Raw genomic sequence first — 22372 nt, 5'->3', positions numbered from 1 at the left:
AGTTTACTTCCCTGGTGAGAGACCGTTTAATCTACCTTTTCCTGCAGCAAGCAGTGTGATGATAATTATAACCCAGTACACTTATGTGCTTATCAGGTACCAGGCATTGTCCTAAGTGCTTCCATACTCGAGCATCCACTGAGATAGGAACTGTTAGCGCACATTTTACATATGAGGAAACTGAGGCAGAGAGGTTAGTAAATCACCTGAGGTCACATATATAGCTAGTGAGGGTTCCTGTACATGTCTGCTCGTGATATACATGAGAGGGTTTCTCTAGAGAAGATAATAAGTGTAATTGCTATGTATGCACATTTTCAACTTTAGTAGATATGACTAAATTCCCCAGAGTGTTTGTATCAGTTTACAACTTTTGCTGGTAAATATGTAAGAGCTCCTTTTTTTCTACTTCTTTGACAATACTTGGTCTTACCGGACTTGACCTTGTCAATTTAATCGAGCTAAGCAATATTTATTTTTAATAATTCAGTGAAAAATTCCTTCTTTCAAAAATCAATACCTAGAAAACCCAAGTGCTTTCTTTTAGGAGGTGTGCTGTTTTGAGTGAAGTATTTTTAAAGTATGGCACTTCTCTGGTGGCTTAGTGGTATAGAACCCACCTGCAGTGCAGGAGATTGGATCCCTAGGTGGGGAAGATTCCCTGGAGAAGGAAATGGCAATCTACTCCTGTATTCTGGCCTGGAGAATCCCATAGACAGAGGAGCCTGACAGGTTCCAATCCGTAGGGTTGCAGAGAATCAAACATGACTGAAGTGACTGAGCACGCATATATGCACACACATTTTTAAAGTATAATTAGAGGCTTTTCTCTGAATTTGAATATGAAAAAAAAGACAGTTTTCTCTCTCAGCATTAAACTTTTATCTCCTACAAATCTGTGAAATGTGTAAACTTTGGTACCTTCATTTTCATGGCCCACGTTATACCTTATAACGTTATACCTTACCTCTGATTCCTTATTTTTCTTGGGGTTTTGCTAAATTTCTTCCCAAATTCCATGAAATATAATGTTGTTTAACGTATGAAAAAAATGGTGTACCTCTGTGTACTGGATATCTCTCCTTGGCCCTTCCAGATCCACTTTACTCCTATGTCCGCCCGCTCTGTCCCTTAAAGGTTGACCCTGGTAGTCTATCTGTGGACTATTAACCTTTGGTTTGGCCCGTGGTACAGAGAGGCCTAGTGGGCTACAGTCCATGGGGTCGCACAGAGGCGGACATGACTGAGCACACACATGGTAACGGGGCTTCCTGCTTTGTGCCTCTTGTCCTAGTTTGATTGTTTACAGCGGCTTCTACCACGTTTAGAAGTAGCTCCGTTTGGATGAGAAATGATATGATCACCCTAGCCAGTGGGGAGAGGTTGGCAGATGTGTTAGGCTGACTCCATCTTCAACTGAAGATCGCAGCTCTTGTCAGGTACACTCCCAACACAGGTCTCTCTCCCGGTTCTAGTAACAGTTCTTCCCTCGTGATTATTCAGTTCTAAGTGTGGCAACAGATTTCTCTTATCACTCGTCCTAGGATATCATACTGTCCTTTCTGGTTTTCCTGTATTGTTCTTGTATCTTTGTAAGTAGACCCTTTAATAAGTAAACTCTCCTTTAGTTCAGTTCAGTTCAGTTGCTCAGTCATGTCCAACTCTTTGCGACCCCATGAATTGCAGCACGCCAGGCCTCCCTGTCTATCACCAACTCCCGGAGTTCACTCAGACTCACCTCCATCGAGTCGGTGATGCCATCCAGCCATCTCATCCTCTGTCGTCCCCTTTTCCTCCTGCCCCCAATCTCTCCCAGCATCAGAGTCTTTTCCAATGAGTCAACTCTTCACATGAGGTGGCCAAAGTACTGGAGTTGCAGCTTTAGCATCATTCCTTCCAAAAAACACCCAGGGGTGATCTCCTTTAGCATAGACTGGTTGGATCTCCTTGCAATCCAAGGGACTCTCAAGAGTCTTCTCCAACACCACAGTTCAAAAGCATCAATTCTTCGGCACTCAGCTTTCTTCACAGTCCAACTCTCACATCCATACATGACCACTGGAAAAACCATAGCCTTGACTAGATGGGCCTTTGTTGGCAAAGTAATGTCTCTGCTTTTGAATATGCTGTCTAGGTTGGTCATAACTTTCCTTCCAGGGAATAAGCATCTTTTAATATCATGGCTGCAATCACCATCTGCAGTGATTTTGGAGCCCAAAAAATAAAGTCTGACACTGTTTCCACTGTTTCCCCATCTATTTCCCATGGAGTGATGGGACTGGATGCCATGATCTTCGTTTTCTGAATGTTGAGCTTTAAGCCAACTTTTTCACTCTCCACTTTCACTTTCATCAAGAGGCTTTTTAGTTCCTCTTCACTTTCTGCCATAAGGGCGGTGTCATGTGCATATCTGAGGTTATTGATATTTCTCCCGGCAATCTGGATTCCAGCCTGTGCTTCTTCCAGCCCAGCGTTTCTCATGATGTACTCTGCATACAGGTTAAATAAACAGGGTGACAATATACAGCCTTGATGTACTCCTTTTCCTATTTGGAACCAGTCTTTTGTTCCATGTCCAGTTCTAACTGTTGTTTCCTGACCTGCATATTTCCACAGTTTATTGTGATCCACACAGTCAAAGGCTTTGGCATAGTCAGTAAAGCAGAAATAGATGCTTTTCTGGAACTCTCTTGCTTTTTCCATGATCTGGCGGATGTTGGCAATTTGATCTCTGGTTCCTCTGCCTTTTCTAAAACCAGCTTGAACATCTGGAAGTTCACGGTTCACATGTTGCTGAAGCCTGGCTTGGAGAAAAACTCTCCTTAAATTACCTAATTTTAACATATCGTCTCTTTGCTGATTGAACCTCTACTAATATACTATATTTGACTTGCTATATTTTAATTAAATAAATCTTTAAGGCATATTTAAAACTAGGTTCAAAGTAGTAGTAACATGAATATAAGCACATTAAGTACTCTTTAATTTTCATATGGTACTTGTAAGTTGTTTATGTTAGTTATCTTTCCATCTTTTCAGATGAAGTTGGAGCCCTTGTTTTTGACATTGGATCCTATACTGTGAGAGCTGGTTATGCTGGTGAAGACTGTCCCAAGGTCAGTGTAATGTTAGAGTTAATCGGATATACAGGAGCCATTCATGCAGAGTTAAATTCACGCAGAAAGTCTGACTCAAATATGGTAAAAGACATTAGTTGGTGGGAATGACTCCTTGACAAGAGCATGTAAAACTTGCAAATCATGTTTTTGACTCTTCCAGGTGGACTTCCCTACGGCTATTGGTATGGTGGTAGAAAGAGATGATGGAAGCACACTGATGGAAATCGATGGTGATAAAGGCAAACAAGGCGGTCCCACCTATTACATAGATACTAATGCCCTGCGAGTTCCGAGGGAGAACACAGAGGCCATCTCACCACTGAAAAATGGGATGGGTACGATATTTTTTCCTATGGATTTTATTATAAATGTAGAGTATGTATAGTATATTTCAGATATAAAGCAGTGGCTGCTTATAAGTTGAATATCAGCTATCTTCTTGTTTTTATTCCATGAACTGATGTTCCAGGCACTAAGAATACAAAGATGCATAAAACGTGTTTCTTTTCCTAAGAAACTTATAGGTATAGAAGGTAGATTTGTGTATATAAATATAACTGTGTTTGATAAGCACTGGGGTTACAGAGGAGAGATATTTAATTCTATGGGGGTCGGAGATGGTTTTCACAAAGGAGGTAACTGTGCTGAATCTTGATCACGGAATAAGAATTAGCCTGACTGACAAGTCTGGGTAAAGCAGAGCAACCAGCATGTGTGAAGAGATGGTATTGTGGGAGAAACTTGCATGTTTGGAAATGTCATCAGTTACGTATGGCTATAACAGGAGGTGCATTAGGGCTGGTTGCAGGAAAGGCAGGCAGAGAGCTTAAAAGGGCTTGGAATGCCAGGAGTATATTAAGCAGGTAACTGAAATATTACCCTAAAGGAATTTTTAAACAGAGATGTGAAACGCTCATATATGCCAAATGGAAAGATTATTCTAACAGTAATACATAGGCGTGATTGTAGGGAGATACTAGAAACAGGAAGATAATTAGGGAGGTGAGTCCAAATGAGAAATGAAGAGGTTTTAAATTTTAACACTGATGGCAAAGATCCTGAGGTGGCTGTCTGAGATATCCAGGACAAATGGTGCTAAGAATTTAAACTTTGAAAAGTTTAAAAAAAAGTTTCCTAGATTTTTGGAGTTACTGAATAAGGGGTACCATGCACTAGGGAAGGGGCAAGCTTTATGGTCTTAAAAAGCAAATGTCCACTGTCACTCTTCAGTTCAGTTCAGTCGCTCAGTCGTGTCCGACTCTTTGCAACCCCATGCATCACAGCACGCCAGGCCTCCCTGTCCATCACCAACTCCTGGAGTTCACTCAGACTCATGTCCATTGAGTTGGTGATGCCATCCAGCCATCTCATCCTCTGTCGTCCCCTTTTCCTCCTGCCCCCAATCCCTGCCAGCATCAGAGCCTTTTCCAATGAGTCAACTCTTCGCATGAGGTGGCCAAAGTACTGGAGTTTCAGCTTTAGCATCATTCCTTCCAAAGAACACCCAGGGGTGATCTCCTTCAGAATGGTCTGGTTGGATCTCCTTGCAGTCCAAGGGACTCTCAAGAGTCTTCTCCAACACCACAGTTCAAAAGCATCAATTCTTCGGCACTCAGCTTTCTTCACAGTCCAACTCCCACATCCATACATGACTACTGGAAATAGGTCCAGTTATTTACTAAAAAGGATTCACAAGATTCAGCATGTAATGGTACCCATAGCTAAGATTTATTATGCCAAAAGGATACATAGCAGAATTGGCAAAAGGAAGAAAAGGGCATGCAGTGAAGTCCAAAGGAAACCAGCGCAAGCTTCCAAGTGCTTACAGTGTAGTCATAAAGGATGTGCTTAAACCTTCCAGCAGCGAGGAACATGTGTGTGTGTTCTATTATACGTGCTCAGTTATATCCAACTCTTTGTGACCCCATGGACTGTAGCCTCCCAGGCTCCTTTGTCCTTTGAATTTCCCAGGCAAGAATACTGGAGTGGGTTACCATTTCTTTCTCCAGAGGCTCTTCCCGACCCAGGCATCGAACCTGTGTCCCCTGAGTCTCCTGCATTGGCAGATGGTTTCTTTATGACTGAGCCACCTGGGAAATCCATGGTCTACTAGGGGAGACATTAACGACTCAGCACCCTGCTTCACACTCACAGGATAGCTATATTATAAAGACAGACAATAGCAAGTGTGATGAGGATATAGAGAAACTGAAACCTCCATATCTATTTCTGGGAGAGAACATAAAATAGTACAGCAGCTTTGAAAAATAGTTTGACAGTTTCTTAATAGGTTAAATATAAATTCACCTTATAATCCAAACAGTTCACTCCTAGGTGTCAGTACAAGAGAACTGAAACCTATGTCCACACAAATACTTAAATGCAAACGTTCATAGCAGCATTATCCGTATTAACTGAAAAGTGGATATAGTCCAAAGGTGCGTCATTGGATGATGGGTGTACACAGTGTGCTGCATCCGTAAAATGAAGTGTTAATACTATTTGACAATAAAAGAAACAAAATAACTGATGCAAGCCAAAGTATCAGTTGGGTTTTGATGAACCCCAAAAGCCTTATGCCAGATGGAGGAAATCAGATGCAAAATTCCACATAATGTGGAATCACTTACTCTAATATGGAATGACCAGGAAAAGCTAATTTATACAGACAGAAAGTAAAGTAGTGGTTGCTTGGGGCTGTGGATATTATGAGAAGTGACTGTTAAAGAGCATACAGTTTCTTTTTGAGGTGATGGAACTATTCTAAAATTATGTTGTAATAAGAGTCACACAACTGTGTAGCTTTACAGAAGAAAATCTCTTCATTGTACACATAAAATTCATTATATCTCTGTAGAACTGCTAAAGAACTAGACGGATATTTTTTGTTACAAATATTTTATTTCTTATATTATCCTGATACTTGGAATAAATAACTATCTTTTGGATTCAGAAAAAAAAGGACTCAGTACCCATGGTTTTTATTGGTGACTGGTCATGTAGGTACCTTGTGCCCAACATGTTCCAAAACCCCAGACTCCCAGTATAAACCACACTGTTTGTATAAATGGTTTAGGCACAGTGATCTACTTTTATTTGGGGAAAGTTTTATATCAGTGTAGGAAACTGTTTACCAGAGAAGTTCCCAGATGCCAGCCAAGGGTCGGTCAGCCTTGCAAGCAGGCATTTCTCAGGTTTGCTAAGTTAACTCGTTCTGCATAGCAAGTGAGTTTATTAGTTCAAAGTGTTTGAGTATAGATGCTGGTTTAATAAGCAAGTGAGAATGATTTTAAGACATGGAATTGATTTTTTTTTCCACCCAGAGTTTGGGATGTGAAAACAGGATTGAGGGTGAGATTCCTTATGGAAACTTACTCTGTATTTAACCAGTAGAGGTGCCTATGAACGGGAGTGAGATGAACAATTAGAGAAGTAGGAGAAAACTCAGGAGAACACCAAGAAAAGAAAAACTTCGAGAAGTAAAGAAGTCCAGTGAGTCTCATTGTTCTTAACTGTGGCATTGAGATTTATGCTAAGAAGGGGAAAGAGAAGTTAAAGCTATAGAGGAAGTGCCTTGAGCAAAATGTCCCATTCTGGACTTACCCTGGTCTGCCTGCCAACGCAGGGGACGTGGGTTCAATCCCTGGTCCAGGAAGATTGCACATGCTGCAGGGCAGCTAAGCTCATGTGGTGCAGCTACTGAAGCCCGTGCACCCTAGAGCCTGTGCTCTGCAACAGGAGAAGCCACCACCACAGTGAGAAGCCTGAGCGCTGCAACTAGAGAACAGCCCCTGCTCACCAAAAATAGAGGAAGCCCATGGGTAGCAACGAAGACCTAACACAGCCCAAAAAACAAAACAGTGAATTAAAAAAACTCATCCTGATAGGCCTATAAAAATATTAATATGATGTACAAATGATGCCATTTCTTTGTTGGTCTGTGGCAGAAAAAGTCTGTAAACTCTTAAATGAATGGTATCAGTAATTTAGAGAGGTTAGATGAGATTACAGATGCAAAGGATCCACTGGATTTACCTGTTAGAAGATCATCAGTGACTTATGCGAGCAGTTTCAGTGTAATGTTTTAATGGAAAGCAAATTGAAAACATATTCTTCTTTAAATTTTTTATGATGTTTTTAGAGTCTTTTTTCATACAGATTGTAGCTGTTAGCTCCAAATCATGCAATTCTGTTTCCTCTTACAATTTGAATTGTGTTTTGGGCTTTATAGTTAGTACTTAACTGAATACTATTTATTTGGTATTTTAGGTCGGTTAGATACCTTAATTTTATCTGGGTCAGGTCTAGGGGTTATGGTACTGTTGGGGCCGGAGGAGCCATATCTAGAAGACAAAGCTAATGTCTATATGAAGTACTGTTTTATGAGGTAGAGCTGTAAAATAAGTCAATTCTGTATATTAAAGTATTAGTGCTAAACCATTAGAAACAGTCTCTCAGAAGATGCTGTATTCATCTTCAACTAAGTATTGTTTTCAAGGTATTTATCTTATATTCTAGTTGAAGATTGGGATAGTTTCCAGGCTATTTTGGATCATACCTACAAAATGCATGTCAAATCAGAAGCCAGTCTGCATCCTGTTCTCATGTCAGAAGCACCGGTAAGACAAACTTTTTCAAGTTTTCTAGGTTGTTTTTTTATTCATTTTACTCTTTTTCTTTAAAGAAGTATAGAAATTCGTATTTTGAAAATGAGGGAAAGGGGGATTCTTTTTTAAATACTCTTACAACTTTTATTATTTCAATAATAAAAATACTCAAAGAACAACAGTAAAGCACCCTGTGGGTTCTAGTGGTTATTTATCTATTTTTTTCCAGGAATTGAATATCTAATTTCCCTTGACTGCTTCCCATTTTGGTTCATGAATTGTCCCTTATCCCTCAAGGGCAGTGTATATCTGCTTTTATACTCAATCTTAGGAGTGACTAGATTCACTCTTAAGATTTAATACTTCATGTTTATAAGAATCCTGATTACTCTATATTTTGAAAAGTCTATGTTTCTAGAATTCATAGCAGCAATTTTACTTTTCAAATAATAAACTTTATTAAGTTTATTACAAATACATAGAGATAAATGTTGTAAAGATATTATGAAGATTTTCCATGGTAATTTAATGTTTTACATTTTTGTTAATACAGTACTGAAATGAATTTTAAGATAAATCAGCATCTTAAACAATAAGTAATTTGGATTTCTTTTTCCCTCCTCTCAAGTGGAATACCAGAGCAAAGAGAGAGAAACTGACAGAGCTAATGTTTGAACACTACAACATTCCTGCATTCTTCCTTTGCAAAACTGCCGTTTTGACAGCGTATCCTTGAAAGAGTAATACTCAGCTTCTCTTCATGAATAACTGTGGTGTTGCTAAAGGTGATGTGCTCAGCAGGAAGACAGGAGTCAGTTCTTGCTTGTCAGAAGTTGAGGAGGTTGTCCCTATTGCTTTTTAGATACCTGTCTTTCAGTATTTCTTACTGGAACTGATGTGCACGAAAGTGTGAGAGGGAGATGGGAAAGAAACACTCAAATTCAGCTCGTTAATTTAACAAAGTTTTTAAAAAATTCTGTTTTTAGAAGGGGAATGTGAAGAGAAGGCCTAGATGAGTTCAAAGAGTGTCATTTCTTTCCTCCTCACCAATACCTGAGAAAAGTGGAAGTTGTCTGTAAATTCATTTAAGATTTAATCACCAAATATTTTTTATGAGCATATTAAGGGACAGACAAGGAAATATTATGTCCTGACCTCAAAGAATAATGTAATATTCTTGTTGAAAACTAAATAACAGATTTAAATAATATTTCAAAATAGCATGGGCAAAAGTCATAAAGAAGTACATGATTCATTTGAAATTTTAAAATAGCAATTATAGTTCAGTGGGGGAAGATTGAAGCCTTACAGACCTTGTAAAGGAAAGAGAATTTTGAGACTTCCCTGGCAGTCAGTGGTTAAAGACTTCGCACTTCCAGTGCAGGGGACATGAGTTCAATCCTTGATTGGGGAACTAACATCCTGCACGCCATGTAGCGTGCCCGCCCGCCCCCCCCTCCCCCTCCCCCTCCCCCAAAAAAGTGAGGGAATTTAGTTGCAAGGTGAAGGAGAAGGAGACCTGTATTTAGAGTTCAAGTAAAAGTGCTTATAAACTGATCTTGAATTAGGTACTTAAAATCAGCCTCACCTTTTACACATTTATGCTGTGTACCTCCCTGGATTGCTATAATAGCCAAGTGGATTTTACATGTGTGAGAATCACTGTGGTAGCTCTAATCTAACATTTGTCTGTCGTGCTGTGTCTTGGAGATGACTTGAGCAAAAGTGTGGAGGTGGAAAGGGTAAGCATTCCTCACAGTGAGTTTAGAGTTGAAGATTTATATTCAGCTTTAGTGAGAGTTGTAAAAATAGGTTTAGGTCAGACTGTGGAAGCCTTGCATGTTGTATTTTAAAAATGTGAACTTTAGACTTGAGAGAACCATTGCAGGTTTTGAGTAGAGGATGGAGAGCACTAGCAGACTCTCTGTGTGCATTATCTCACTTAATTTTCATAATAACCCTGTCAGGAGTCAGAGTCAAGATAAGCAAACTGGTCCCAGTCCACAGCTTCAAAATGGCAGTTATGAATTTGAACATAAGATATGTTTGGCTGCTTCCTTACAAGGAGTATGTAAATGGAATTGGCATTATTTTTTAACTTTTTATTATAGAAAATTTCTTATATAAAAGAAGATAGAACATTATATTGAACTGCCATGTGCCCATCACCCAGGTTCAATCATTTTCAACACAAAGCTAAGTTGTATTAGCTATATAACCATATCCACTCCCCCCTCCTTCCATGGTTTTGAAATAAATCCCAGACATTAAGCATGTCTCTCTAAAAGATTTCACCATGTCTTTTTTTTTTTTAAAGATACAGCCACAATTTATTTAAAAACAAACAAACAAAAAACATATTTGAATCGGTACCCAAACAACAAGGATCATAAACTGTATTTGTTTGATGTGTCCCTTGGGTCGCTGGTCTAGATTGTAACCACTGCCTCACCCCCTGCTTTTTTCCATCTTGTAATTATCTGGTAAAGGAAGTAGATTGTCCTGTAGAATTCATAACATTTCTGGCTTTTGTTGACTGGTGTTTTTACTATGTTCTTCTAGCCCAGTGGTTCTCAAACTTTTATACCTAGAGCTTTTATTTATGTGGATCATATTGGGATATATTTGCCATATTAGTAATTAAGCTTAAAAAAATTATATTTGCTTATTTTAAGTAAATTAATAATAAGCCAATTGCATGTTAATATAAATAAAATATTTTAATGACAAATAACTGTTTTCCAAAACCAAAGGCATTAATAAGAAGAGTGGCTTCGTTTTGCAATTTTTCAAATCTCTTTAACGTTGGACTTAATAGCAGAAGTTGGATTCTCATATCTAGCCTTTAGATTCAGTCTGCTGTGTATCATATATGACATAGCCTCTGGAAAACTCTCTTGTACATTCATGAGAGAATGACAGTGAAAAGGGCAAATAACATTTTAGTATTATTCTAAAGATTGTTTTGACTTCTCAAGCATGGTCTTGGGATTCTTTTACACTTTAAAAAATTACTGGGGGACTTCCCTGGTGGTCCAATGGTTGAGAATCTGCCTGCCAATGCAGGGGACGCAGGTTTGATCTCCAGTCCAGAAAGATCCTACATGGCACAAAGCAATTAAGCCTGTGTGCCACAACTACTGAGCCCATGTGCTGCAGCTACTGAAACCCGTCTGCCCTAGAGCTCATGGTCCGCAACAAGAGAAGCCACCACAGCACCATGAAGAATAGCCCCCGCTCACCACAACTGGAGAAAGCCTGAGCGCAGCAACAAAGACCCAGCTCAACGAAAAATAAATATATAAATAAAATTATTAAAAAACAAGACACTGGAAAAGTGCAAGAAAAAATACTAAGGATGCCATAGAGCTTTTGTTTTTATAGGTTATAGCTATCAATATTACTGTTTAAGAATTTAAAACTAAGACTTCTTTTTAACATTTTCTTATTAGTTTAAAAAAAAAAGGATAGATATATTAATGTCAACACAAGTAACAGTTTTATGAAAAAAATAACTTTTTTCAACTTTTGTTTTTCCAAAACAAAAACATTAGTGAAAAGATTAATGTTCGTTTTATCTGACTTAACTGATAGCTGGCTTCTCATCTGCCAGCCTCAGGCTCTGCCCTCCTGACACCTCAGTTTGAGAGGCAGGCTTCAGCTAGCTGTCTGCTGGCGGAGCTGCATACTTGTGGAAAATTCACTTAGTTACAAAGGTAGCAAAATCATTGGTGCCCCTCATTTTTCAAGAATGCATTATTCTCCTGTTCTCTTTGCATTTTATTGGTTCCCCTGAAGTCCTGCATTTGAATAGTTCAGTTGTCAACCAAACATTCGGGTAGATTCTATACTCAGGTTTTGTGTTTTGCCCATTCTGTGGTTCTCTTGCTTCCAGAGTTTCTACCTTTAATGTCCAGCTTTTCTTCCAGCTCTGAACTCTCTGTGTAGACTTAGGTGGTAAGGCTGTAGTTCTTTACTGTTTTCTTGAGCTGTAGCCTGGAAGCTGGGAAGCACTTTCAGGAGAGGAGGCTGCAGACTTGCAGTTCTTACTCCTTCAAGTTGCAGTTTCATGAGAATTAGTTTTGGCTGAATTTTGACTACTTTTAAATACTTTGCAGTGTTTTGAAATGGTCACTGAAAATAATTTGTCCAGATTTTAGAATTGTCATCTGTAGGAGGGCTTACATACTTTTAGTCTGGTGTTACTGTATCACTTTGTACTAATAGAGATAAAATTAGTGTTTATATATATAGTCCACCAGAGATAATGAAGTAGCAGTAATAGCAAAGATAAATTATTAACCTACCTTTCTGGCCATTTATTCTCAGATCTCTTTTCTCTGTTCATTCCTGCCCATGCTTTGGTTTTCTGCTCTTAGTCTTTCATCTCTCTTGACATGTTCTTTCTGATTTTGACATGTTCTTTCTGATTTAACTATTTCCTTGACTTCAGATACCAGTTATACACTGACCAATTCCAAATCATATCTGTATCCCAGATCTTTCTTGTGAGCTCCAGGCCCATGTCCAGCTGCCTGCTAGAACTTTTTCTATTAGTTATTTGTTTAAGCACTTTAAACTCAATATATCCAAAATTGAATTCATCTTCTCTCCCGTCAAATTTATTCCTTCTCCTTTGTGTCTTATCTTACTCCCAGTTGTCTAGACCAGAAATCTTTCTCATTAATCCTTCAGATTAAGTAGTAATCAAGCCCTGTGTAATCCAGCCTCCCCTGACTCCAATCCAAACCCACAAATCCATTTATTTCTCTGTGCACTGCCATTATATTAGGTGTAGCCCTTCCTCTTGCCCATTATTCACACTGCAGCTCTAATCATCTTTGTTAATTGCCAACCTGCTGATTTAAGCCCTAATCATTTCCCACAGTCTTGCCTTTCTTATTCTTTCAGGCTCTGCTGAACTGTTCTGCATTTCCCAGACCTCTTCCCAGGCTCTTGCCTCCTGGCCTTCCCACACGTTTCAACTCTTCGCCATGCCCCCCTCCTCAGCTTTCACTTGGGTTTCCTAGGGACGGGTTATACTCCTTTATACTCTCCCAGGGCATCCTGAACTGTTCTTTGTATAGCTTTATTGATCTCCTCTTCACTAAACAGGATATCCTTCAGGGCACAGACAGCTTTGGTTCACCCCTTTGTTCTTCTGTGCTTAAGGAATGCTAGTAAGAGACTGCTTCCCTTCTTTATTGAGCACCAGACTCATCACTAGGCACACAGCTCAGTAAATGTTGGATGACCCAATGAATGGCTGCACTCCTAAATGTCGTTTGTGATGTTCATGTCATGTAGGCCTTCTGCAGCACAGAACTGTGGAAAATGGGATAAATTCTGTCTGCTGATATTCACTGGCTGTTGAATCATACCTGGAATAGCTCTTCGTATTGAGCTGGGAGAGATGATAACTGCCACTCAGCTGCCAAACTGCTGAAATGGTTCTTTAATCCTATGTGAGAATGGTTTCAGTTTTTAGCTCAGATGGCACAGCCTCCCACTGCTCTTATCAAGTTTCTGTAGATTTTGTTAAATGCTTCTCAATTTGTTGGACGCCCTTTTGATCTGTGCCAGAGACTTTGAATAATTGTGCTAATTTTGACCAGCTTAACAGATGTCTGTCTCTGGGATAAAGGTTTCTCTGACTTTCTCATACCACCATTCTGAAAGTCCTGCCTGTTGTCATTTTTTTTTTTAAACCAGAGTTATTATTTGATATCAACTTTCATCCCTGTGTTTACTTTAACACATTTTTAAGCCATGATGCATGTTTTAAAAATGCCATAATAAAAACCTTCCCTTTACAAATAAACATTATTTTAGGAACTTTGATACTTTCTTTTCCTTAATGCTTTAAACTAGATTTGCTAATGGTCGTTCTACTGGGCTTATTTTGGACAGTGGAGCCACTCACACCACTGCAATTCCTGTTCACGATGGCTATGTTCTTCAGCAAGGTAAGTTTTTAACCAGGGTTCACTGAGGACAGAGATCATGAAATAAAGCAATGACTTGGGCTATCAAAGTCATTTCCAAGTCATGTTTTTTTTTTTAAATCTGTAGTATATAGCGTATATTTAAAACTGATGCATGGCTTCATTCATGCTTGGAGGATACTTCCGTCAATTCTACTTGAAAAAACTTAATCGTGTAAAAACACAGGAAATTCATCCCAAAGAGCTTGGATGGAATGCTTTCTTACTGAGTCTTGTGTAATCTGTTTCATAGGCATTGTGAAGTCCCCTCTTGCTGGAGACTTTATCACTATGCAGTGCAGGGAACTCTTCCAAGAAATGAATATAGAACTGATTCCTCCATATATGATTGCATCAAAAGTAAGTGATGAGTGAATTTTATTTCTGGAGCTTACCTTCAACTCCGCACCCCCATGTTGTGAACTCTTAACCTAGCACTTGTTCTTGGCACTTAGGAAGCTGTTCGTGAAGGGTCTCCAGCAAACTGGAAAAGAAAAGAGAAGCTGCCTCAGGTTACCAGGTCTTGGCACAATTACATGTGTAACGTAAGTAATCCTGTTTTCGTCACAAAAGCATTATATAGGCTGTAAGTCTTTGAACAGAGTATGAGCATTTTATATTTTCAAACTTGTATTTTTAATGATATTTGCAAACAAAATTAATAGCTTTTGTCAGGAGCTGGGGGAAGGGTATGCTTTTCATGCTTGTCAGATATCAACAAACTACTCTGTATTCATTTGGACTACTGTGGTGAGACCTGAAAGGAGCTTTGGGGTAAAAACAAACTAGTGTGGCTCCGTTAACATTTTCTTTCTTAAACTTGAGTCAGTTACATAAAAAAATGTATTATTGTTCATAGCAAGGAGCCAGTGAAAGGTTTTCTTTACTGAAAATCCATCTCTGACCATGAATGACTTAGTGATGGGGGAGAGGTTAGTAAAACAACCTCTCACACCACAATATGCATTTTTTTTTTTTTTAATATTTACTTATGGCTGTACTGGGTCTTTGCTGCTGCACACAGTTGTGGCGAGCAGGGGCTCTCTTCACTGGATGTGTGGGCTTCTCATTGCAGTGGCCTGTCCTGTTGTGGAGCACGGGCTCTAGGGCGTGGTGGCTTCAGTAGTCGCGGCTTGAAGGTTCTAGAGCACAGGCTTGGTAGTTGCACGGGTTTAGCTGCTTTGATGCATGTGAGATCTTCCCAGATCAGGGATCGAACCTGCGTCTTCTACATTAGCAGACAGATTCTTTACCACTGAGCCACCAGGGAAGCCTCATATGGCAGTGATATAACATATTTGACAAGTTTTTTACACCCAAGGATAAAGATTTTTTGTGGGTGTTTGATACAGGGAAAAATTGTGAAGATGATTAATAGTTGTACCTAGACCTTAAGATTTTTCCTTAGCAGCTCAGAGGTCCTATGTATTTCCCTGCATGTTTTGTAACTGTTTTATACTATGTCAGTCATTAAAAGTTCCGTAAGATACAATGTATATGCATTTTATGTATGTATATTCAGTTAATGAAGTCTTGTTTTTAAGCTTATTTTAAAGGGAAAAACAGTAAATCAACTATATTCCAATAAAAAATTTTTTTAAGTAAAAAAAAGTTTTATTATGCAGAACTGTGATACAAGGGTTTCCACTTATTTTTATCTCATCATTTTTTTTTCCATAACAGTTGTAATTTAAGTGTTATATAATTTAGTTCATAATACAGGTGTTAAGAATTAGGTTTCTTGATGCTCAGAGTCCTTGGCTGGGTAGATTTATACCCTTGAAATGGGTTAGCCATCCAGGAATGTGGTCCAGTTTCATTAAGAAAAATATTTTGGATGGGAAAGGGAAGAAAAAAAAAAGAAAAATGTTTTGAAAATAATCTTATGAAAGTATAGATTATAAAGACAGATCTCAATAATCTTGTTTCTTAACCTTTTTTTTTTAAATTCATAGTGTGTTATCCAGGATTTTCAAGCCTCAGTACTTCAAGTATCAGATTCAACTTACGATGAACAGTACGTTTTTTTGTTTTTTTTGTACAAGACTTAAAACTTAAACTGTATACTTCATATATATATATAAAACTGAATCAATTTGCTCTACACCAGAAACTAACACAACATTGTAAGTCAACTATGCTTCAATTTTTTAAAAAAACTGTATTTCATAAATGAGGAGAGAAATTGATTTGTTTAGTTAAAAATTTGTAGAATATGCTTAACTGGTCTAAAGATAAAAGGTTAAATACTGAATAACATTTTGAAAGAAAATAAGATTTTACCACTCTGCTTTCTTACAAGCTGATAATTCCTCAATATTGTTTATAATAGTTTGTAATTCTGAAGAGGATGTTTGTCTCTGTTTAATATTGTCTGATACACTTTCAGAGTAGCTGCACAGATGCCAACTGTTCATTATGAATTCCCCAATGGCTACAACTGTGATTTTGGAGCAGAACGGTTAAAGATTCCTGAAGGATTATTTGACCCTTCCAATGTAAAGGTATAAAAGTTTATTTCATAATCAGCCTGGTTTTTTCCTTTAAAGATCTCTTGTAATTACAAAAGCTAAATAAGACTATAAACTTTTTTCGATGTGCTTTATGGTTTGAAGGTCTTCTGTGTGACTGCTGGTTTCTGTTTTGTTGTAGGGCTTATCAGGAAATACAATGCTGGGCGTCAGTCATGTTGTCACAACAAGTGTTGGAATGTGTGATATTGATATCAGACCAGTAAGTGCCACTCTTGTTTATGGCATAAGGGTATCTTTTAGGGCAAACCAGTGCCCCCGGTATTTATGGCCGTCATTTTTTTTAAGTTGGCAACTTTGGCCACTGACTCTAAAGTCCATTTTAATAAAGAAAGAATATGTAAAAAAATGAAGTTCTACTAGAAAAGGGAAAATGCAAAACTCAAAAGCTGTCGTGTCCAGTGTAGTTAGCTTTTGGCCACGTATGGCAGTTCAACTAAAATAAATAGAAATATACATTTCAATTCTTCAGTTGCACGAGCCACATTATAAATGTAGCTAGAACATTTTCATCAGCATGGAAAGTTCTTTTGGACTGTGCTGGTCTAGAGATTTCCTAAAATGTGACAAACCAAACTATATTAGTGGTTTTAGTGTATGTAGTACAGTTTTACTTTTTAAGAAGGTGTGGTTTAAATTATGTAACGTTCACATGGAGTTTAGATATAAACTTCGTATTTTTTTTACTTTGCCAAGGTTTTTTTTTTTTTCATCAGTTTATTTCTTGCCAAGTTTTAAGGACTGAGTCCATATTCTGTACCTCTTCCCTGGTGGCTCAGATGGTAAAGAATCTGCCTACCAATGCAGGAGACCCAGGTTCAATCCCTGAGTCGGGAAGATCCCCTGGAGGAGGAAATGGCAACCCACTCCAGTATTCTTGCCTAGGAAGTCCCATGGACACAGGAGCCTGGTGGGCTGTATAGTCTGTGGGGTCACAAAGAGTTGGACACAACTCTATATTCTATACCATGCTATTAGATAGACCATATCTTATTTAAACCCTAGATTTTAATTTGTAGCCAACGTGTTACCTCAGTTTTTTAGTTCCTTCATTTGCTTAGAGCTTAGTGCTAATAGCTAAGGTTATATAGACATTTGGAATACATTTTTTTAAACATGGACTAAATTTTTTAAATATGAGCTTAGCCACTAAAAAGGCAGGCTGATATTTAACTTTCTGATGCATACATGCAAATTAGAGGTAAAATATAGTCCTTATTTGGGCTTCCCGGGTGATGCTAGTGGTAAAGAACCTCACCTGCCAATGCAGGAGACATTCAGTCACTGGGCTGGAAAGAGATCATAGCAACCCACTCCATTATTCTTGCCTGGAGAATCCCATGGACAGAGGAGCCTGGTGGGCTACTGTTTCTGGGATCGCAGAGTCAGACACGCCTGAAGCTACTTAGCACACATACTCCTTACTACTAGGAATTTGTTTTTGATGGAGGAAGCCTCAGCATATGGATTTTGAAAAAGGTCATCCCTGCAGAAGAGAAAGGTAGCAGTCATTTTGGCCAGGACTATTGTCAGAGTATGTATTGTCCACCATAATCTGTCCAATTTTAAATGCCATAGCTTCTAGATGAGAACTTTGAGATGATGTAATTAGGAAATAAACTTGTTAAATACTGGCTGCTATCTGCCAAAAAATTATGATTGGATTTTAGAATAGTTGCCTTAAATTAGTGATTCTTAAACTTTAATACATGAATCATCTGGAGAGTTTTATACAAACCAACACAAAACTTTTCCTAGACTCCATCCCCAGAAATTTGTATTTAATTGCCCCCAGCACTGGTGTTTTAAATGCTCCCTAAACGAGTCAAATGTGCAGCCAGGATTGAAAACCACTGGATTAAACTACTTGGTGTGTATAGAAGTAAAAAATTTAAAAAGCGAAAACTGTAGTGGAACACATGGTTTTATCTGTAGTTGTGTTTAAAATGGTTGGAAACATTTGGAGCTCATTTATTTTTGTTTCATTCCAGGGTCTCTATGGCAGCGTGATAGTGGCAGGAGGAAACACGCTAATACAGAGCTTTACCGACAGGTTGAACAGAGAACTCTCTCAGAAAACACCCCCAGTAAGTTGTGTGTGTTCTTCAGTGGTATTTTTCAGTCATTATCCTCCTACTGGTGGAAAATCTATGTAGATAGTTTGTTTTTCAGTAGATTGATGGTATTTGTGTGTGCCTGGTATAGTATTAATACTCCTTATTAATAACGTTTTTCTAGATGACATCTATTAGTTACTCCCATTACTCTCCATTACTATTTGAATCTTACTTTATTCATTGATTCCATACTTAAGTGCCTACAGTCTGCTAGGCACTAGGGATAGAAAATATAGTCCCTTCCCACCAAGGGCTTAGTCAGCTAGGACTAAACCTGCAAAAAAGAAAACCTGTAATGTGCTAAGTGGTTCAGTATGTCGTCAGCCAGGCACTTTGGAGTGTCAGGGGAAATCCTCCTGAAGAGCTGTTTCAATGAATGAGTTCAGTTGGTTGACAGTTTATGAAACATCTAGGTGAAATATGTGCAAAAATATGAAGGGAAGAGGGTATATTCTAACATGTTGAAGTAGTTGGCTTGTAGTCTGTATAGAAGCGGGGCATGCTATATGGCTGAAAAGATGAATGCAATGGTGTATTATGTCCTAGGGCTGCTGTAACAAAGTGCCACAAAGTAGATGGTTCAAAACAACAGAAATTTATTACCTCTGTCTGGAAGCTAGAATTCTGAAATCAACATGTTACCAGGGCCGTGCTCTCTGAAACCTACAGAAGAGAATTTTTCCTTCCCTCTTTCCGTCATCTGATGATTTGCCAACAATCCTTGGCGTTTCTTGGGTTGCAGTTATAGCACTTTAATGTCTATCTCCATCTTCATATGGCATTCTCCCTTGTGGGTCTGTCCTCTTCTTGGAGACTATTTCTAAATTAGGTTACATTCACAGGAACTGGGGAGTATCAACATACCTCTTTGGAAGATACAGTTCAACCCAGAAAGATAGGTACCAGTCATATCGCTTACATAGAAAATTTACAGGGTAAAATCTGGCAGAGGACTGAAGAGCTTTTATGTTTTATTAAAAACATCCCTTGGTACACTATGATAACTTTCAAAGGGATAGAAGAATCTGGTTTAGAGAGAAGGTAGTGTACATGGTACATTAGTAGCAGAGGAATTTTTAGATTTTTAAACATCCATCAAGTAGTTTTTTGTAAGGTATTCTGCAATAAATACATTTTAAAAAATTTACTAGAGGTTACATAGGCCCTAACAGAATCTATAGAATCTGTGTATTTGAATGTTTTACATGTGCCACAATCTTTATATTTAAGTATTGATACAGGCACAAGATTGACACCTCCTTACATTTTTGGAGATACAGACTGATCTGGAATATACCTTGATTATAGTACTTTAGATTTCATAGAAAGTCCCAGAATGATGAATATAGACATGGGCTGTCCAAGGTCTGATCAAGACCAGGTAGATGCTATCCTTGTCTTTCAGGAGGCAATTAAAATTTAATGAAATCCATTGTAATAGGATTTGAGCAGTTCCTCACCTACAAAACCCCGTGCTCATCTCTTCTGTTCCCAGCACCCCTCCTTGCCATCCTACATACTCCACCCCTGCTGCATGCACAGACTCAAACTGAATGTTCATATATAGAGTAACTGTAAGTATCAACAATCTGGAGTTCTCTCCATACAGGAAGTGAGATAGGGGTAGTGCTGAGCCATAAAACCATGTTTATGGAGAGGGTATTCAAGCGTAACAGAAACACTAATCTGAAAAGAAAACAGTGTGAATAAACTTCCCTGAGTCTGACGTCGGCATTTTGATTTGGATGGGGGCAGGAAGGAATGTGAGGAGGGGGTGAACCAAGATAGTACAGAGGCCCAAAGAATAAGTTAGAAAGTTGAGGACTGCAGAAAGGGCAGCTAGTTGGGGTAGTAATTACACTCGGTGTTGATAAAATGAAATAATATTATGAAGCACTTAGCACACTACTTGATATATGGTAAGTGTTCAAGTACATATTTGCTGTTTTAAGATGAAATTCTGAGTACTATACTCTAGCATGCAGTTTTCTAAGGTTTATATAATTTATTAAATTACACAAGACAAAGTACTTTAAAATCCTATACAGTAGTTCAACATATGCCTATTATTAACCTAGCTACTACAAAATAATCATGTATAATTAGTGCTTGAACCAGAGCCACTAATAAGTCATCAAAATTGAATTTCCTAAGTTGAGGCCCTTGTTCTATTTGATCACACTAATACTTATTCTTCCTTTTCTGTTTTAGAGTATGCGGTTGAAACTGATTGCAAATAATACGACAGTGGAACGGAGGTTTAGTTCATGGATTGGTGGCTCCATTCTAGCTTCTTTGGTTAGTTTATCTACTTTGCAAAATAGTTTAAGATTCTTATTTAACTTGAATGTATCACTTAAAATACTAAATTTAGTAAAAAGACTAAAATAATTCCTATGCATCATTTATCTTTGCATTTTAAATCTATCACATTTGTAGAGGACCTGATGCTAGTCTTACCTATTCTGAAATGACAAAAATGCCTCATTGCCTTATTAGTGGGTATTGTCAGTCTGATTACAGTTTCCCTCTCCAAGGTAGGAATCTGTTAACTTATCCATGCCTCTTCTAACACTACTCACATTAGCACTGGTCAGGACTTATCTGCAGCCCACTTAAAATTAAATCATTCTTCTTAGATTCTGGTTGCTCCCTGGCCTGTTGCTGAGGTAGAAGTCAGGAATTGGTGCCTGGGGCAGATGGTGAAGTCATGCTATTGAGGTTTGCATGTTGCTTGGACTGGCTTCCTACCCTTGAAATCAGGAGGAAATTCTTGCACTTACCTGTATCCTAAATTTAGAAAATTTCCCCTTCACCTCAGAGCAGCCAAAGTAAATGAGTACTTACGCTAAATATTTTTAAAAGCGATTAACTATTAAATGTTTTTAACTGCCCATTTATATATTTCTGGTCTATGTTTTATTTCTAGTCTCTTAGTACAAAACTGAATACGTACGAATCCACTTGAATAGTCACAGGGAACGGATTTCTCCTGCTTACACGTCTGAATAGTAACGTAGTCCAGGATCTTCCCCCTTTGGTCATTTTCCTTTCACCTTCTGTTTATTTTGTATAGTGCATGTATACTGTTGTTTGTGTACTTGCAAAACACTATCCTAGTCTGAGTTCTAAATGTTACCGTTAATCAAATGCTAGAACATTGCATAAACACTGTACCAGGATCAAGCCTTCCAACAATTTCTGTTGTTGCCATTAACCAAGCCATCATAGCTAAACTCTTCCTTCATCTTCCTTTCCCGGCATTTTCTAAGTCCTCAAGACCGTATAGAAAGATTTAATATCCTATGTAAACTTAGGTAAGGCTAAATAGTGTCTTTGGGTATTCTAGAGGAGGGCAGAAATAAGAAGGGTGTAATCTGAGTACTATTTGGGGAGAGGTATAAGAGCTCTTAAAAGATTCAGAATTGTGAAAATGAAGATATTAAAAAAATATCTTTATTTATTTCCCAATATTTATTTGGGAAATATTTATTTCCCAATAGAAAAGTACATATATGTAATTTTTCTTTCCTTTCACAGGGCACCTTTCAGCAGATGTGGATTTCCAAACAAGAATATGAAGAAGGAGGGAAGCAGTGTGTAGAAAGGAAATGCCCTTGATAAGTTCCCAAACCTCTACCTTCTGTGTCACCTTACGTTTCATAGCTTTAGTATACTCAGGAAAAGAACCACCATCTTTTGTAGAATGTTTATACATTTTTGCATATTTCAATTCCACTTAAATTTTTTAAGGCTTTAACTGGTTCTATAAATTAAAATAAGTTTGTGCTTTCCTTGAAATGGACTTATTCTTATTACAAGCATTTTATAATTTTGTATAAATGTCTATTTTCTCTAAATATTTTGCTTTCAGTAAAATGCTTTCCAACTCTGTTTAGTATATTACCAGTGGATTGGTAGAATTGCTTTTTATTGACTAGTAAAACTTATTGCCTATGCTTTTTACATTAGGCTTTTAAAATTAAATAAAAATTACTAGCCATTCCAGAAATA

The 22372-nt window shown here is 38.0% G+C and overlaps 1 protein-coding gene across 2 annotated transcripts in view; it reads left to right on the top strand.

Annotated features, from left to right (window-relative positions):
• Nucleotides 1-22372, top strand: part of ACTL6A (actin like 6A) — a 31725-nt gene extending 9353 nt beyond the window's left edge. For both annotated transcript variants that reach the window (XM_055568979.1, XM_055568978.1), the window contains exons 2-14: nucleotides 3040-3116; nucleotides 3280-3454; nucleotides 7638-7738; nucleotides 8355-8452; nucleotides 13598-13692; nucleotides 13964-14070; nucleotides 14166-14255; nucleotides 15666-15727; nucleotides 16100-16214; nucleotides 16363-16443; nucleotides 18233-18328; nucleotides 20570-20656; nucleotides 21899-22372. In XM_055568979.1, the coding sequence (XP_055424954.1) occupies nucleotides 3304-3454; nucleotides 7638-7738; nucleotides 8355-8452; nucleotides 13598-13692; nucleotides 13964-14070; nucleotides 14166-14255; nucleotides 15666-15727; nucleotides 16100-16214; nucleotides 16363-16443; nucleotides 18233-18328; nucleotides 20570-20656; nucleotides 21899-21979 (1164 nt within the window). In that variant the 5' untranslated portion in view covers nucleotides 3040-3116; nucleotides 3280-3303 and the 3' untranslated portion in view covers nucleotides 21980-22372. The remainder of the gene's footprint in view (nucleotides 1-3039; nucleotides 3117-3279; nucleotides 3455-7637; nucleotides 7739-8354; nucleotides 8453-13597; nucleotides 13693-13963; nucleotides 14071-14165; nucleotides 14256-15665; nucleotides 15728-16099; nucleotides 16215-16362; nucleotides 16444-18232; nucleotides 18329-20569; nucleotides 20657-21898) is intronic.

Source organism: Bubalus kerabau, chromosome 2 (genome assembly GCF_029407905.1).
Source record: "Bubalus kerabau isolate K-KA32 ecotype Philippines breed swamp buffalo chromosome 2, PCC_UOA_SB_1v2, whole genome shotgun sequence".
Lineage (NCBI taxonomy): Eukaryota > Metazoa > Chordata > Mammalia > Artiodactyla > Bovidae > Bubalus > Bubalus kerabau.
This window is presented reverse-complemented; position numbering and strand designations above follow the sequence as displayed.